Genomic DNA, 18541 nt, shown 5'->3' with positions numbered 1-18541 from the left:
GTTCAATAACAGCATGCGTCACTTTGCAGAAGTTGTATTTAGTCTTTTTAACTAGCTTAGGATATAATGCCGGAGCAGAGGTATTTAGATCAGGTGCTCCCAATGGGAGTCACGGAGTGGATATCATGTTTCCACTAATTACGTTTTGTACGCCCTGAAATATTGAAGTTTAATAAAAAAGTGAAGAAGTAAGGGTTTTACAACAACAGTTCTGAAGCATCTCGCTGAGTCTCGCTACAAGGTTAGCTGGTACATCTCTGCCATCCTGTGGATCTGTACTAGATGTTCTTCCAACCATCTGGTTGTTCACCAAAGCTAGGAAAACATGTATTGATCATGACGGTTTGGTGTCAGAGATTATACCTTTGGTATTTTTCTCTGTCTGCTCCTGCAGGTAGTGACAATATGTCAGCTGTTCTGTGATCAGACACAATGAGACACCATTGTCCCTTATAGTATTTATTATGTATTACACTCACTATCGTTTTTCCTTTTATACCGCAGCATTGTTGAATACTTGATCCTCGATAAAGCTAAACAATATGCTCAAAGCACCATGGAAGAATATTTTAATTCCCACTGACTAAGGAAGATAAAAAAAACGGATACATTATGTATGCGAGTAACTAATATCTAATCACTGTTACTAACTGTGGTATTATCGGAATGAACCATTCCGGGGTGTCCCATTATTGATAAGTGATCTTCTTCGGGGGTGGTTAGCACCCTAGGCTCCCCCCCTGCTGCATCAGCCCCCTGTCATACATGATGTTTCACTAATGGGGCCCCCCGTCTTGTGGTTTAGTCTTAACGCAGAACTCCGTTCTCACAAAACTACACAAAACACAAAGAAAAACTGCCGTCATCAAATTCAGATTACAGTAAGTCAAATGACATCAACTAAATATGGTCAGTTGAAACCAGGCCCCTCGCACCAACACACTCATAGACCAAACATAGACCCACACAGACACAGGCCTACATATGACACAGGTTGGGGGTCTAACAGACACAGGGCCACACACAAACAGACACACATACACACAGTGCCAGACGCCTGCTCTTTAAACTGGACATCTCAGTTCTCTGATCAGTCTAAAGACCTGTCTGTTAAGACTATTCAGATCTCTGATAAAGACCTGCTCTGTTTGGACTATTCAGATCTCTGATAAAGACCTGCTCTGTTTGGACTACTCAGTTCTCTGTTTCACCCCCTTTGCCGGAAGTATATGTTTCTAGTTTATATAGTTCAGTGAAATACACATCTTACAATGCAAAAATCAGTATTAGGGAATTTGTTTGACATTTTATGATTTTGACAGACAAATAATTAGCATGTATATTTACATTTCGAGTTTGGGGGTTCTCTCTGCAATGTGCATACATACTATTTGCAGGCTATTGAATCTGACAGAAAGCTGTCCTGAAGTGAATGCTGTGATAGATGCAGCACAGTGATCACTCACTGCTATTTCCTGAAACTCAAGGAGGAAGGCAGAGGATAAATGGGGAAATTTAATTTATAAAATGTAATTGATTGTTTAATGGCTTGCGGCTGGTTTACCTGTACAGGAAACAAGGACACAGAGAGAGCAGATACCAAAAAATAGGCAAAACTGAAGAAATTAAAAACTGGCTTCGGTGGCTGATAACATGGACATGGTTTCTTTTGTTTTTTGTATCGCTGTTCATTGTCTTCGAGAGATCCCCGTTTTTATAGCGATGATACTGCTCGGTGCGCGCCAGCGGGCTCGCTGGGGGCCCCAACATCAACCTGTAATTTCATCTGCGGCTCCTCCCAGTAATTCTATCACGCGCGACGCGCAGGCGGCGGAAGACAGCGAGGACGCGGATATTCAGAGATAAATCCGTTTAAAGCGACTTTCCAAATCTAATCTGTGATGAGGCACCTTCTCGAAGGGATGTCAAGGGTGAAATTGTGTAGTGATGGTGTTTGGAGTTCAGCAGCACGAAAGTTATTAGACAGGCAAGTAAACATGCCTGTGCTGTTGCAATCTATGGTTTCAATTCAATCACCCTGACTATCTTAGATATATGGAGCTCTTGTGAGAGCTTTGAACATAGCAGGGATCACCAGGGATCATAAGAGACCGCAGGTACCCCGCTTGGAGTATCAGCAGGCCTGCAAATTGATGTTTCAGCGACTCTCCCAAACCCAGCAGAGCAATACTGCCACCTATTGACAAATAAAATAATTGTCTTTTGGATAATTATTGCGTTACAATGTGTCCCAGCGTCATTTGCTTTGTGTAATGTATTGGAAACAATTGAATACCACATTTTAATGATTGAGTACAATGCCTTAATTAAGTGCAGCCAATGTGGCGAACCAAAGCATGAACTGCTGAAATAAGAGGTGCTACACAAATATTATGTGTAGCATAATAAACAAGAGAGAGTATACAAGTATACAACACTAGTGTGGGGGAATTATGGTTATTGAATACACATTTTTTTGAAGAGCAAATTATACACATACCTCACTTATGGGGAGACCACTCTGTGCTTAATGCATAAATGCTAATTGACTGTCAAAATCCTGTAAATATTAACATCAGAAAACACTGACAAAAAAGTGTGTTAGAGAGAAAACGAGATGGAGATCAGAAGCGAAGATTCATCATAGGTTTTAAGGAAATAACATCAGCACCTCTCTGTTGCCAAGCAACTTCAACAGCATGGGGCATTGTGTATTGTTGTGCACCGGGTAGATACATGAATGTTCAGGGCTTTGAAATTTAAACAACAAAACATATACAGTACATATTTATTGAATGCCATTTCTTCAGACAGAATTATCAAAATATGAATCGTTGACTGCAATAATTCACTTCTTTCCATAGTGTAAGAAATCATAGAAGAATAAATGTACCCATTATGTAACTCATATTACCACGTCAAATTAAAAACAAATAAAATATAGATCGTAACATGCTGCATTGCATAAGAGAGTCCATAAAAACTGAATGGACACATCTATGAGGTAATATATAAATCAGTTTTTTGGTAGGTAGCGACATTTGAAATACAAGGTATGCTAAAATTAAAAAGCATGACATCTGTGCCTGTAGAAAATGTGTAATTTGAGTTATGTTGGTACATATATTCAGGCTTAGTCAGTGAGTAGCTCTGCCATCACAACACAATTATATTGTTTTAATGGAAACATTTATTTCTATACATCTTTTAATTTCCCTGAAAGTAATTATAATTCATAATCAAAAACCTTGTGCACACGATACAGTAAATTAAAATCCAAATACTTCAATGACAAAATAAACAAGAATAATTCAAATTATTCAATATCTTTTTGCTATTTACAAAGCTAAAACAAACATCCGAAATATTAAGAAATAAGACAACGTAACTAAGTACCGCAACACATTCACAATCAACTTTCTCTTCTACTAACCCGAAACTCAACCACCTTCCCCCAGTTGGGCTTGTGTCAGAGTGGACAGTACCCCCCTAACCCCCTAGACACGCAGCCTTTCTGCGCGGCCCGTTCCCTCCCTCCACCACCACCTCCTCCTCCTCCTCCTCCTCCTTCAACTCCACCACCTCCTCCACCTCCTCCAACTCCTCCTCCTCCTCCACCTCGATGCACTGGGGTGCTACGGCTACACCTGGTTGTCGTACTGCGGGCTGGAGTGATGCTCCTGCATGCCCCCCATGGCGGCTCCCATGGCGGCCTGCTGGGCGGCAGCCTGGACCTGGGGGTTCTTCCAGGCCCCCGTGGTCCACTCCTCCTGGGCCTTGGACATGCTGCCGCCGCTGCCTCGGTACGAGTTGTGGATCTGCAGTGTGGAAGGAGGGACACAGGCGTACCCGGTGAGAGACGGGAAGGGGGTCGGTGAGGGGGTCATCAGTGTGTGCGAGTGTGTGTGATCGGTTGATCATTGGAAGCGATCGGTCGGGATACAATACAGAGAGCCATATCTGGGATTCATTCAGTGTTTTTATACTCAAGCGTAACTTGGATGTGATAAAAAAATATAACAATTTAAATAATGAAAAACTTGCAAAAAACGTACAACAAACGCTTATCAAACATACTTGATGAAATCATTAAAAAACGTCAAATCCCAGAATCTAAAATACATTCCATCACATCCTTATTTCCCCAAGAGTGAGTTCCTACAGGTGACCTGGGACAGGTGACAGGTGGGCGTGGCCTTACCCTGGTGAGCGCCAGGAAGGAGAGCGCCGCCACCCCTGTGAACATGAGGGTGGGGACCAGCATGATCAGCGCCACCAGGATGTTGTAGCTGAAGTAGGACAGGGTGGCCAGCCAGCCACTGAGGGACAAAAGCAGAGCCAGGCGTTCAACACAACAGGGCATCACCCCCGGGTTCAGACGTCTGAGCGCTGGGGGACTTTACGGTATGTGATAACGGTGAGTATTAAGTATTTACGGATAACCACTTGTGCTCTCGTTAATATCGGCATTAGTGAGCAGATGGGAGGTGAATGGGAATCACTGATGGATGTTTAAGGCGACCACTTAAAGGATGGGCGGGTAGGAAAAAGTTTCAAAGCTTTATGGCCCGATGCATAAAGCCGTCCAGATCTAAAGGGTGGCATTCATCACTTTTATTGAAGCTATCATAATACTATTTTCACGTCATCAACATTAAGTCAGGTGACATTTTGAGGAGTCATTTAGCAGCCTTTTGACACCTCAATTCAGAAGCAAGTCTATCGTTAAGAAAAACATATGATGTGTGACGTCATCGCAATCAGGTGAAATAGCAGACAGCTAAGATCGGAAAATTAGGACTGTTTTGACCTACTGTGTGGAACTCATCACTCACCCACATTCAGACAAGAATCGCTAGAACATACTTGAAATCGGTACTCCCTAGATGTAACTCACTGATTAATAGTTTGGACAAATGAAGTTGTAGTTTAGTCTGAAAAAATTATAATGAGTTTCTAAGATCTTTAGGTGTTGGTGATGTTCAGTGTTTCACAGAAAGCAAGGGTTACCTTTGTCTAAAATTGTGATTTAGATTTGAGTGTAGTGATACTAAACGCGAGTTCACACCAAAAGCTAAGCAAATATTCTAATCGCGTAACCTTGGCGAGTTTGGCGAGTGATTCAGCATTTAACGAAATTCCAGAAACAGGTTGTTCTCGCCGCACCATTCAAGCCATCGACGCCACCTGATATGCCGGTTGGAAAATGCAATGACTGTGTATGTAATCGCGCCATGCCTTCGCTTTTGGTGTGACGCACGGTAACGAATGCACCCACAATGCTCTTCCTTGTGCTGGAGCTCAGCCAGTAACTTGAGTAATGGAGGGCAGGTAAGCGGTTGTAATTTCCACTATCTGACTCTGCTTACCAGACTCCCCAGCCCGGGATGCCTATGCTCTGGATGATGCTGATTCCCACTTGGGCCATGAACACAAAGAAGAACGCCATGAAGTTGAAGGAGCTGTCAGTCCTGAGGTCAGAGAAGGAAGGGGAAGACGTTTTCTAACTCATGCGTTAACAAATAGCGGTAGCTTTACTCCTACAAGCTAATATGTTGTTGCAGTCTAACAAAAACATTTTGCGCAGTCCATCAGAATAAATTAGGCGAGGCAATTACAAGCAAAGTCTAGATGTTGCTTGATTATATTTCTGAATACCTGATGCCTGAAAACAACTTTAATTACAATTAATTTTGCACTGCACACATCCATTAAAAAAAGTGCCATATTGATACAACTAGCTCTGTCGGCTTAGATTTTCAACAGGGCTACAAAACCCTTTAGTTCATACTTCTACACCAGACACTAGACATGTTTTCCTTTATGGGGAAAAGCCAAATTATACAAAACAACTCTTAGACGCTCTATAAGAACACTCCTCAATGCTGAACATTAATGATGTTACAGCTATAGCAATAACAGTCCTTAATGGCTCAGTATGGGTTTTACTTGAAGGCCTTGTAGATGGGCCGGAACCAGCACACATAGGAGCAGGGAGTGAACATCAACAGCCAGATGATGGCAAGGCCGAAGTTGGTAACGCCCCCTCCGGCGAACATCCATGCGAAGCAGCCAACCAGATTCACCGCCAGGGTAACACTGTTCACTGGAACACATCGAGTAAGTCATTATTGGATACACGCTAATCTGATCCCTAAGGAAACGGTAGAAATGAAAAGCCGTTACTGAAACCACATGCAGGAAAGGAAATGTAGAAGTTAAATGGATGAAAGATAAATGATTAATTATAAATAAATAAGGAAATTAGTTCTAAACATGCATTAAGATATGAGATAGCAAAACAGAGGCAGAGAGGGAATTTCCATGCAATGTCTTCAGACAGTGAAACTGGAATACATGCATAAACAGGGAACCAATGTGAAACAATGAAGAAAACAATCAAAGCCAGAATCAAATACTATCCACAGGTACCTGCTTAGGTTTAATCGTTTACTGGAATCTGTAAAGAGAAACAATGTCTGTTATAAAAACACTATCCATTCAGAGGCTATTTAAAACAGAACATGATGTCTGGATACTTGAATAATCCACTAAAAAGTTCTGAGGTTTCACGGTCAGAGCCATCAGAATGAAGCCTTTGGGACAGCTTGGAGGGGAAAAAAAGTTTAAGTCCAAATATTTGTGATGGTAAATATTGTTTTTTTGTCTTTGTTACATCATAGTTTTTCTCAATCGCTTTGGTACATTTCTCAGATCAGAATTGAAATTTGCAAAACAGTAAGTGCATTTCTCAAAACAATTCATACAAATAGCAAAACACCATGGATTTCATGCAAAAGCCAGTCTCTTGCTCAAAATCCTTAGTTCGTTTCTCAAAAGTAAATATCTGTGTCAATGAACATGTAAGTGCACAATTATCATTGTGTACGGATAAGACAGTCGAAATTGCTTAGTCATGTTGTCAATATAACATTGTACTCTGGAGGGATGTTCTGATGTAAACTATGGCTAAAGTTTTGAAGACAAGTATTGTAAATTGTAAGTTACACCTTAGTGTATGTGGGAGATTGATTGCTAAAGTCTGGTCAAGATTCACATTTACGCTTTGACTGTTTGTACTGTAATTTGTTGACAGACCATGTCATTGCTAGAAATGTGAACATAGGAAAATCTCCTTAGGGTAAACTGTACATGCATTGCTGTAGGAATTACGGTGCTGTCTTCCTACACCTCCTGACGTTCCTGTGTGTTGGGCCACAAATTATCACGCAGCCTCACTCCTCTTCCTCTTCTGCATCTCTCGGGCTGTTGACCCAGTCCAATTCCTTGCCCTTCCATTGTAAGACAATTTAACATTGTGTTGTGCTCCAGCTATATATATACTTGCCAGTTCATGGTTCAGGAGATGCACCTTTGAGCTATTTCAGTAAACTGGTTGATCGTTGGTTGATCTAACACTTCACACATTTCCCTTCTTTAGAGAAAGTCAAGATTCACCTGGTAGCAATTTACCAATTCAGGACAGATTTAGCAAAAAAGTCTAATGTAAATGTATAGAAATATGCTTGACACATCATGACAACTTGTACAACCATTTTGCATGTAAAGACTTATGCAATGAACTAATGCCTAACTGTTGTGGGGGTGAGACTATTCAATAGAGACCCATTACAATACATTTTGATCAACATGACATAAGCAATTGATAATATAAAGAGCAGAGTTGTACATAATCATTTGAATGAATGTACCAAAGCATTTGCAACTTGTTCAAAGAAATGCAAAACTGCTTTTTTGATGTACCCAAGTGACACAATGATCACATGTGAAGATTAAACAGGTAGTTTTGAGAAATTCAATTCTAATCTGAGAAATGTACCAAAGCGTCTGAGAAAAACTGTAATGTTAAATCTCTAAAGTCTTACCGTAATACAGATCCATCATGCTGTTACTTAACGAGGCTGTCATAAGTGTTTGCTGGAGCTATGTACGTGATGGAGGGCTCTTCACGTTTCTGAGTTACCATGTATCTTAGACACCATCAGTTAGGCTCAATATATCAAGGTACTTCAATATTAACATTAGGATCATTGTTGGGTTTTTTATCATATTTTAGAAATTAAAATGTGCGTTGAGATTTGTCCAGACTCAACTCTTACTTCAAATTGCGTTTAAAAAATGTCACCACTTTTTTCAAAAGTCGTTGCCACAAGAAATCAGTCATCAGTTTGAATTACTTCATACATAATCTGCTATCAATTGTACCCCTGGTTAAATGTGATTAATCATTTATATGAGTAGGCAATAATAATGATAGAACTCCAATAAAGGTTGATTTGATTCTAGAGCTTTGAAGGAACATCACTTCCCCCTGTTTCACAGAAGAAGAGAATCTAGTTAACAAAGCCTTGATCAGTGACACAACTAGTGGCCACTAGAGACAAGTTTTACACGGCCTACTACACAGACTGCATCAACCACATCGCTGGTGTGACTCCTCTTATATACATGATGGTGGCTGGTGGCCTACTCACTGATCCACAGGTGATACATGCGCTTGCACATGGTGCGGTTCTGCTCGGGGATCTCCTCAAAGTCCTGGTAGAAGCATGGCTTCAGAGGGATAAACCCCGGCAACGGTGGGAAGTTCGGTTCTAGGGCACACAAACGCCCGTCGTTTACGTTAGAAAAATAATAATGATAACAAAAAAAGAACATTCTATTTGTGCGACAAATTAAATGCTGTGATGTGATAGTCATACCTGCCATTTGGAAACGCTGGTGATTTGTTACGTGATGATTTGACCACGACCCTCTCAACCTGCATGATGAAGGAATGGGAACATTTGATCATCCCTCCTAAAAGTGTATGGGCTCTACATGACCGAAGATTGTTCAGAAATAACTGGCATCACGTCTCCCTGTGTTACATGCGGGACTGAGATATAACCAGCCTAACGTCTGAATGTGCTACATGGGGGACTTAGACGTGGAGACATATGGATGTCCGACACTCTATTGGCATGGGCCTCTAAATCCCTTGGGTCTCAATGTAGCCTACTAGGCTACAGGTAGGCCTGTCCATGCATATCCTGCATTTCCCATTGAAACATGAACAAAAGCCAGTGGCACATTCTGCAACAACACATAGTAAGAGGGGTCTTATATCGTGCAAAAAAAAACAACTCGTAAAATCTTCCTAAGTTTGATTTGTTTAACGTCATACCCCGAGCACATAACAAGGAGGAGCGGATTGCGCTGGGGGATAATCAGCTTACCCTCCACACGCACACTGATGCAGGTCCGATGGAGATTGGTGCAGGTCCGGTTAGAGCGCAGCGTCTCTCCGCATGTCCCCGGGCGGCCGACCGCTCCTTTGAAGTGGAAGATAAAGGACGTTAATGTGTTGATGTGTTCTATCTTCGGTATGTCATTCTGGTTGACCGGGGTCGACCTATTGTTGACGAAGCTTTGGTCGTTGTTGTTTCGACCAATCGGCAACCTTCTCTAATCCGTGATGTTTATATCTATCCAATCACCGGTCGCTTCACTGTCCGTGGTGCTGAAAGTGTAGTTGCAACCAGAGTGGTCTCTCCACCAGAGGAGTCACCACCACAGGTGTAGGAAACCACCAGAGTAGTCACTACCGGTGTAGGCACCATCAAAGTAACCACCACCAGTGTAGACACCACCAGTGTAGTCACCAGCAGAGTAGTCACCACCAGAATGGTCACCAGCAGAGTCGTCACCGCCAGTGTAGTCACCACCATTGAAGTCACGACAAGAGCTCCAAGCGGATTGAAAGTAATTGATGGAAATTCATTCATGAGCTCCGCTGCAGTCATCAAGTATGCAGTAAACCTTCGAGTAGAGCAGGGTCTATTTTATGTTTGTCGTTTTCCTTTCCATCTATAGCTTTTAGCTAAATGCACTATCCTGCTTTGGTCACAGGATGGTGCTAAAGTATTTATTTTCGTGTGAAAAAAAAAGAACACGTAAACGATCCGTCTGAAGCATCTCTCTGTATAGCTGTATTGATTTATGATTAGATGTTTATTTGTGCATAGGCTTAATAGTGGGCTGGGAATCAAGAAAGGCTATTTGTATTTATCAAGCATAACTTGGGCATACCAAAAATATAATACAATATTTACTATTCAGTTTACTAATTTACAGCTCAGACATCGAGGCCTATGAATATTCTTGGATCGAACTTGTATTAACTTTGAATGCATCCATCCATTACAACCTTTCAAACAACTGTGCGCACATGAAGAGTAAAATTAGCTGTGATGCAAAGACTAGACTCAACACTAGGCCCAGGCGAGTTTCTGGGTTCCATAAACATCCGGGGCTTAGCCCAGAGGGAAAATGAAAACGCGCGCGTAGGGTGCGGCACATTTTCTTGCATGCTTTAATGTGCATGCATATTTTTTTATAATGCTTTACCTAAATAAACAAAATAAGTAGTTTATTAGAGCTTTAAATAGCTACCTGACTGTTGTGCTGCTAAAGTTCCATTCAAGTTATTTCAGAGTAAAATGAATACAAGAGAGACTACCGTACACGTATAAGGTGGTCAACAGTCTGGTTTTATTTTTAAACTGTTTATTCTCTTGCCAGAAGGACTATCTAGAAGGACTAGGCTACTTCATTGTCCCTGGAATCCCCATGTTTCTTTCAAAATAACCGAACTACCATTAAAATCATTTCATCACTTCTAGACTGAATTGAATTAATGCATATAGTTACCAGTAAATATGCTTCGGCCTATGTTAGATTTAAAGTATAAGACCAATAATAATACCACATTCTAATTGATTTTACCATACAGTTGCTCCTGTCTTTTTGTTTTTAACAAGCTCGCATTGTGAAGTCTTTCTCAGAAGGAACTGAAAGCAAGAGAATGAAAGAGGGAAATAAAAGAAAGCTTCAACATAATATAAAATACATTCAATATACTCCTTGTAGCACACTCTTGACCCTCAAACCTCCTACCTTTGGATGTAGCCACACAAAAGCGGAACAGAGCATAACAATAAGAGCATACATCGCCCACAGCAAGTTGCCACTTATTAATGTATTGATTGAATCTATCGGTGGTGGGTGTTTATACAGGAGGTAATCATTGATCAGATACACGGACGCTGTTCATGTCGCGTGACCATGAGGATGGAAACATTTGCAATTTTACAGTTCTCCCAAGGTGAAGGGATTATACGGTGGTCATAGGCCATGGTTTGTTGGGGCAATTTAATAGACTCCGGCCTCTGCTCTTGACAAGTAATGAAACTTGAAATATGTTACCTGAACTGATATTATGCTCCGACATCACCATATCATGCTACCTCAATATCATTCTGCGTGTGTGTGTGTGTGTGTGTGTGTGTGTGTGTGTGTGCATTTGTGTACGTGCATGTGTGTGCGTACGTTTGTATGTGTGTGTGTTTGGGTGTGTATGCGTGTGGCAGCGATGAGACTGCATTTATTTAGCTCTTTCCCAGCCACTTTTTATGATTCTTTTAAACTAAAGATTGTCCTTAAATGTTTTGAAAATGGGATTCCTGCCTATGTATTCCTGCACCAATACTCGCCTTGTGTTTGAAGCTTTTTATATGAATATCTATAGCAGCCAAATGCTATACTTTTGGTTGACCCTTCTCTTTCTGCACGTGGAATAGAGTGCATGCCATTTTGGAATTCAAAGAGCACAGATGATTATGTTTAAGGTCCGCATGTAAATCTCCCGCTGCTCTCGGGCAGGCAGCACATTTGAATTCATTCTGGCAATAAGTTGTTCTGCTTTTCCAAAACCTTTCAGAGAAATAATGAGGAAGTTTCAAAAAACTCAAACTGCATCTTTGTTCTGTAAATCTGCTTTTGTACCACATGTTGAGATGATTGGATTCCAATATGGTACTGAAACTGAGCTAAATATGACTGGGCAAAATATGAGTGCAATAATTATTATGTTCAATAGCGTTAACTGAATCTCCATATGGAATGCACAATGTTCCATAAGTATATGCCGTATAAAATTATCATGAAATTGACTTACAATTCATGTGTCAGTCAATTTTTTCTTTTAAATCAAATGAGTACATTAGTCTATTATTTGAATTCAAATGATACATGTCTGATTCATTGATATCAAATGAGCACGTTGGTCTATTATTTGAATTCAAATAATGCATGTCTAAATCATTGAAATCAAATGAACAAGTTTGTCTATTATAGTTCAATAATGCCTCACTGATTCATTGCAATCAAATGAGCACATGGCCGATTGTTTGAAGTTCAATAATACATCTCTGATTCATTTTGGCAGTGTGTGGCGTCAATTAGATTTTAATTGTTGTTTGATAGCTTATAACTCTGAGGCTTATTTACTGCTTGAGAACCCCACTGCTTCCACCACACTCACCACACAAAGCAATGGTGTTCATGAAAATGTTGCCACAGTGTTATTAATAAAACGTGAAGATGATTGTGTGGATCGAAAGGTTATTCAAAGCGTTCCGAAGATAAGCTTTGATTTGACAGCAGTTAAATATCTTGTTTCTCTCACATGCTGTATTATATCTAACTTTGGATGACTGCTCTTACTGCACCTCTTCTTTATCGCCAACATTTAGTTTCCAGAAATAGAGGTGATTTACTGCTTACATCCAGGAATGAGTGATTAAATTATTGCCTCTGTCTGGAGAGGAGCGATGAAGAGAGAGGAGAGGAGGGGAGGATGAGAGCGAGGAGGAGGAGAAGAAGAAAGGAGGAGAGAGGAAGAGAAGAGAAGAAGAGCGAAGAGGAGAGGATAAGAGAGGAGGAGAGGATAAGAGAGGATGAGTGAGGAAGAGTGTAGGAGAGGAGATGAAAGGTGAGAGGAAAGAGGAAAAGAGGAGGAGAAGAGAGAAGAGGAGTGGAGGAGAGAGGAGAAGAGAGGAGAGGAAGAGGAGAGACTGGAGTGTGTGGGTGGGGGGATTTCTGTGAGCCAGATGTCATTTAAAAATACTCTCAAATGGAGATGTGTGATGAAACCATCGGCCCAGCTCCCTGGGTGGAGCTATTGACAGGATAATGAAATGGATGATTCGATGGAGCTTCCTCTTTGTACCCCGTCCATCACACAGCGCGGAATGGTTCACACAGGGGTAGGAAGCCCAGCACAACGTGCAGCCCTGCTCGCAGGCTCCATGTGTGGCTGTGAGCTATTGAATGGGCTACACAGAACAACCAGACACAGTACTATCTCCCATCTGTATTGTGTCTCCACTTTGCAGGGGTGATGGGAATATGTGGTCTCCATGAGCTCATCACAGGCTTTCAAACCCCTCCGGTGAGAACGGACAGGAGATCACCGGAGGTCAGCAGTCACTCTTAAGACACAAGATTATACCCAAATGTTAGGTCAAATATTAGGAGTATGGATGTACTAGCCACCATCAGAAGCTCAGCCCAAGCGATATGGCAAAGGTTGGGAAGATTTGAGACCTTAGCTCCAACAATATCTCCTACCCCCGTAATCAGCCTTATCTCTAACACTATCTCCTACCCGCCTGTTCTCCTCATCCCCTACACTACCTCCTACACTATCTCCTATCACCCTGATCAGCCTTATATTGTTCACTATCTCCTACCACCCTAACCTGCCTTATCTCCTTCACTATCTCCTTCATTATCTCACACCACCTTCTTCTGCTTTACCTCCCACACTATCTCCTACCACTCTGTTCTGCCTTACATCCTTCATCATCTCCTATCACCCTGATCAGCCTTATCTCCTTCACTATCTCCTACCACCCTTACCTGCCTTATCTCCTCCACTATCTCCTTCATTATCTCACACCACCTTGTTCTGCTTTGCCTCCTTCACTATCTCCTACCACCCTAACCTGCCTTATCTCCTCCACTATCTCCTTCATTATCTCACACCACCTTGTTCTGCTTTGCCTCCTACACTATCTCCTACCACACTGTTCTGTTCCTATCTCCTACACCACTTCCTCTCCCCCGATCGCTTTCTGCCCAATCTCTCTCCCTCCCTCCCTATCAATATTCAGTAGTTCAAGTCTAGACGCAGACTTCTTCACAGCGCTTCCCGCCATTGTCCTTAAAAGAAAACACCTTGTGCATCACTCTCCCCGTGTTTCCGTGTAACAGCACACAAGCTTCGCAGGGTCAGTGTTTTTCGCTCCACACTGCTCTGATGGCTCTGCGAGAAGAAGCTTTCCGTCATTTCAAATCCAAGTCATTCTAATTGGTCGGGTTATTGTGGTCACCCCGATTCAGCAAGTTATGTTTCCTCGATTACAATTCAGAGTCCGACAGGCTCGGGACTGTTCAGGTCGTAGTGAGTTCATGTTCTCGCGAATCCTGCTAAAGTGCTATTGTGAGATGGAGTCGCCCGGTCATTCGTCAAATCCCCCCCCCCCCCCCCAATTTCTCCCCATTCGATCTGATTCTCCGGCCACGACAGTAAATGCAATCTAAATGAGTAAAGAATCTGCTTGCGTTGTAAGACACTCCACGTACCCACGGGTGCTCCAGACTCGGCCCGATGCCAGCCAGCGTTGTCCCCCCCCCCCCCCCCCCAGCCGCCTCCCTCCTTCCCCCTCCCTCTCCCTCCCTCCCTCTCCCTCAGTCCCATGCGCCACCGTTGTCTGGGTTTCTATGGAGACCCCCTCCTCCACCGTAAGCATGCCGAGGGGGGCACCCCCCCCCCCCCCAGTGGAAGGAGGAGGGACAACATTGTGACGCCGCGGTTGCACACCGCCCCTCATTTGCATATGCAAACATGAACCATGGACTGCTCGGCGCAGCGCTAGTCGGCTAAACCTTTAGCCCGCTCAACCACCACATTAGCTGATTAAACTGGGTCTGGAGGCGGAAGGGGGGGGGGGGGGGGGGGGGGGGGGGTTGAGGTAGACTTTTCAACAGCTGGGTTTGACTCAGAGTAATATGGTTTCATCCGAGTCGATGAAGATACAAGAAAGTATGACGTCTACGCATATAAACTAGACCTGTATCAAAGTCTTGATCTAAATCCATGTTCAAGATTCATTATACAACCTTTTTTTATTTGTTTGGATGTTTTTTTCGCAAACAAGGCCATCTGTAGGAGACCTTTCCCCCCTTGGGAAGCCCTCCTTAGCTGCTCTGCTCTCACCTTTGCAGCAGGGAGCTGGTTGGGGTTCTCAGTCGGATCGCTCGGAGAACCAAAAACAGCCTCTGTGGTCATCAGCGCAACAGAAGCCACGACGTCATGTAAGCTGGAGACAATCCTGGCCTATTTCCATCGAAGATGGAAAGGGGGCAACAGAAATGGATGACTTTTCCTAGGTGCTTCACCTAACGCTTTGCCATTTGGACTATGAACATAACGAGACAAAGCCTTTGTGCCACACTTTAATCAATCTTGAGCAATTGGAATCTAATTTTGATAAAGTTTCTTTTGTGGAAGCCTCTTGCGCTTAACCTCTCTTTTAATTATTCCTGAACCCCCCCCCCTCCTCATTATAACCTTGTCGTCACGGGGTATCTTAGCAGAGGTTCGCCGCCTTGCCCTCTTATACACCCACTATCAACTTGTTTTCCCTCATTTCCTACAGAGCCGCGCTGCCGCCAGTTAAATCTAATAATAACCCACAGTCCTCATCTCGTTTGTTAAGGACACAAACACAACAACAAAAATGTGGTCATCGCTGCCAAGATAAACAAGTAAAACTCCTTCCCTTGACTCGAACAAGACACGTTGACCAGCATAATGGGCCTCAGTGGGGCCGTACATTCACCGGGGGTATCATTTCTCTCCAATTGGCCCTTTCTTTGCCCGACAGCTGTCTCTGGGGCCTGAACTCGTATGAACTGTGAGAGAAGGCATTCCTCGGAGGGACGAGACTCCTGTGATATCTGGAACACATGTTGGGTTAACCTGAAGAGAAGGGGTTTTGAATGTAGTCACGAGAGCCTGTCGTCCAATCACAGCAACAACGGAGCGCTTAATGTGTGGCGTTCTGCTGCCGCAGCTGCGAGACAGACTCTCAACCTGACAGAGGGGGGTCCTCCATTGGTGAGCCCCCCCCCCCCCCCCCCCCCCAACCAGGAACATCATTCAGGCAGGATATCAAACACTGTCCCAGGCTTGTCGGGGCCTCAGGTGAACGACCAGGTTCACCCACAGAATGAGTGTCGGATTATGTATCGTTTCAGCTGGCAAATCTGTGAGCACTCATTTGCGCATGTTGTATACATTCTGTCAAATCCTAAACGGAGAGACAAAGGACCACCTGGGAACAATAGACTGAAATATACACAGGTCTAGAGCCGAACGAGTGGGTCTGATATGAGCATGTGCTCAATAGAGGTGGCAGAATTAAGGGAATCTCTCCTGTGCAAAGGCGTTTATATTGTAGCACGCTGTGATGGGATTGCGGAACAGCTGGTAGTTTGTTTTCATTACGTGTTGGCAGCTGGGAGGAGAAACAGGGAAATTACAGCTTGACCACAATCACAGAGACCGGAGCGAACGTAATCAGAAAGGCACCGGCACTTGCTTTTTATGATGCACCTGGGAAATGGATTCATCCTATTACATTTCATCAGTTCAAATCAATCTGGTATTACCCGTTAAATTAATATTTTCTAAACAGATAACTTGTTAGATGTGATGTCACACGAAGGGGAAGAATTTACTTTCTATGTTTGAAGGTAAATGAATCCATCATCCTATGTAGTGTGCTGTGGCCTTTTTCCTATTCGTTTGAAGGAGCCATTATTGTACATTTATCAGTTGACATTTGAAATACATGTATTTGATTGTTATTGTTATTCGCGTATCCACGCGGTAACAACGAAGGAAGCATCAATGTCGTCATAGCCTATGTTACACAATTAAATTCCTTGTTTTTATTTGTCTTTATTTTTGTCGGGGGAGGGACATTAAGGCGCACTCGGTGTGCTTTTAAATGGATAGGCTATCAATTGAGTCACCGGTAAGTGCCTCTCCTCTCCTCCGCGTCTCGGAGACGAGCAGAGCGCGCCGCGGCCAAGCTGAAGCCGTGAGGCGGCGTTGCGTTAGCTGAGCAACAGCGCAAGGGAGGCCAGCCTTTTGTTTGCAGGGCTGGCTCCAGCTGGCTCGCGCTGCTAGGTGTTTGCATACGAGAGTGAGCGGGTCCTTCAACAGCACATGGCGCACGAGGCCAGCTCCGGTTCACCCCCGGACTGGAGCCTCCATCGTCCCCGCGAGAAATACCCGCTGCCCGCCTCCCTCACTCCCCCCCCCCCCCCCCCCCCCCCCCCCCCCCCCCCCCCACACACACACACACACACACACACACACACACACACACTCACACATACTCCCACCTCGTTTCTGGCCTTCCTCCATGCTCTTGTTTAAAGAAAGACCATGTGCGTCCCCCCCCCCCGCCCTGGACTCCCTGTGTATCCCGAAGACCTCAGTCACAAGGCGGTGTGGATGTGATGGGATGAAACACGTCGGTGGAAACAAGCCATCGGAGTGGAATGATCCATTTTCAGTAGTAACGTGTTACATGTGCCCTCACGTGGTTCTGTTCTGTGGTCCGTCTCTCTGTTGAACCATCCTCCGTGCTGCACCCCCTACAGCAGAGCCGTCAGTGCACCGTAATCCAGTCAAAACAGCCTATTTAGAAACATGCCTATAGAGAAGTTGCAAATGTGTAGCCTATTGGAGGGAGATGGAGACGTTTCTCAAGCAAATACCCGCGGATGCTCAAGCAGTCATTTTAATAGTTGTTTTTGTTTGGCAGTAGCGCAGATCAGGGACTTTAGTTCGAAGCATTGGAAGTCAGTCGAACATCATATTAATAAGGAATGTGAAACTAACTTTACCCTCGGTGCTCGATACGCAGATAAGCGCGCCATACAATCACCGAGAGCTTCTCTTTGCGTTTCCATCGCAATCACAACACCGACCGGTGGGTTGTCTGGCGAGGATTTCGTGTGTGTGTATGCGTGTGTGTGTGCGTATGTGCATGTACAGATCCGTACAAACACATATCCGTGCGCACACCACGTGCGTGAGAACGTGTAGGCGCGCGCACGCGTGCTTGAGTGTGTGTGTGTGTGTGTGTGTGTGTGTGTGTGTGTGTGTGTGCGCGCGCGCACACAAAGGCGAGCGTTTCTGTGTGTGTGGTACGCACGCCTATGTGTGCGCGCGTGCGTGTCTGTGTGTGTGGAGCAGCAGCAGCGGCCAACACGCACACTTTCACTCACAACATGGCGATGAAGCGCCGAGAGACACGACGGCTCGCCGCCGATTAACGGGATACCTGCTCGCTCTGCACACTCCAGGATGAGTATCCAAACACCGCTCGGTTAACACATATTCCTCCTCTGCGCACCACTGGAGACGATCGCTCGTTTTCCGCACATGCATGCTCGCTATAACGGCGGAGCTGATTGTACACACACACGCTGCTGTTACCCCTCTGGTGGATATCAAAGGCTTTACATGGCGGTGAACAATCTCCTGGTGTTGTGTCTACTTTCGCTGGCGTTGTACGGTCCATCCAAGCAAGGTAACAAAACTGAAGCTTTTACT

At 43.9% G+C, this 18541-nt stretch overlaps 2 protein-coding genes across 3 annotated transcripts in view; one reads left to right on the top strand and one right to left on the bottom strand.

Moving 5' to 3' along the window:
- Nucleotides 1–2774: 2774 nt before the first annotated feature.
- On the bottom strand, nucleotides 2775–9484 carry LOC115559305 (secretory carrier-associated membrane protein 5). The gene is made up of 7 exons (XM_030378116.1): nucleotides 9240–9484; nucleotides 8724–8782; nucleotides 8496–8615; nucleotides 5950–6106; nucleotides 5370–5471; nucleotides 4202–4319; nucleotides 2775–3818 (listed from the first exon to the last, which is right to left on the bottom strand). Exons 2-7 carry the CDS (start codon nucleotides 8728–8730, stop codon nucleotides 3642–3644), a joined length of 681 nt encoding a protein of 226 aa, XP_030233976.1. The 5' UTR covers nucleotides 8731–8782; nucleotides 9240–9484; the 3' UTR covers nucleotides 2775–3641.
- Nucleotides 9485–18087: 8603 nt separating this feature from the next.
- The window catches only part of igdcc4 (immunoglobulin superfamily, DCC subclass, member 4), a 74129-nt gene continuing 73675 nt past the window's right edge, over nucleotides 18088–18541 (top strand). Inside the window, exon 1 of one of the 2 annotated variants that reach the window (XM_030377151.1) lies at nucleotides 18088–18518. In XM_030377151.1, the coding sequence (XP_030233011.1) occupies nucleotides 18371–18518 (148 nt within the window). In that variant the 5' untranslated portion in view covers nucleotides 18088–18370. The remainder of the gene's footprint in view (nucleotides 18519–18541) is intronic. The other variant, XM_030377150.1, reaches the window with a different exon arrangement.

Source organism: Gadus morhua, chromosome 14, assembly GCF_902167405.1.
Source record: "Gadus morhua chromosome 14, gadMor3.0, whole genome shotgun sequence".
NCBI classification, from domain to species: Eukaryota; Metazoa; Chordata; class Actinopteri; order Gadiformes; family Gadidae; genus Gadus; species Gadus morhua.
The sequence above is the reverse complement of the archived record's forward strand: the minus strand, read 5'-3'. Positions and strand labels throughout refer to the sequence as shown.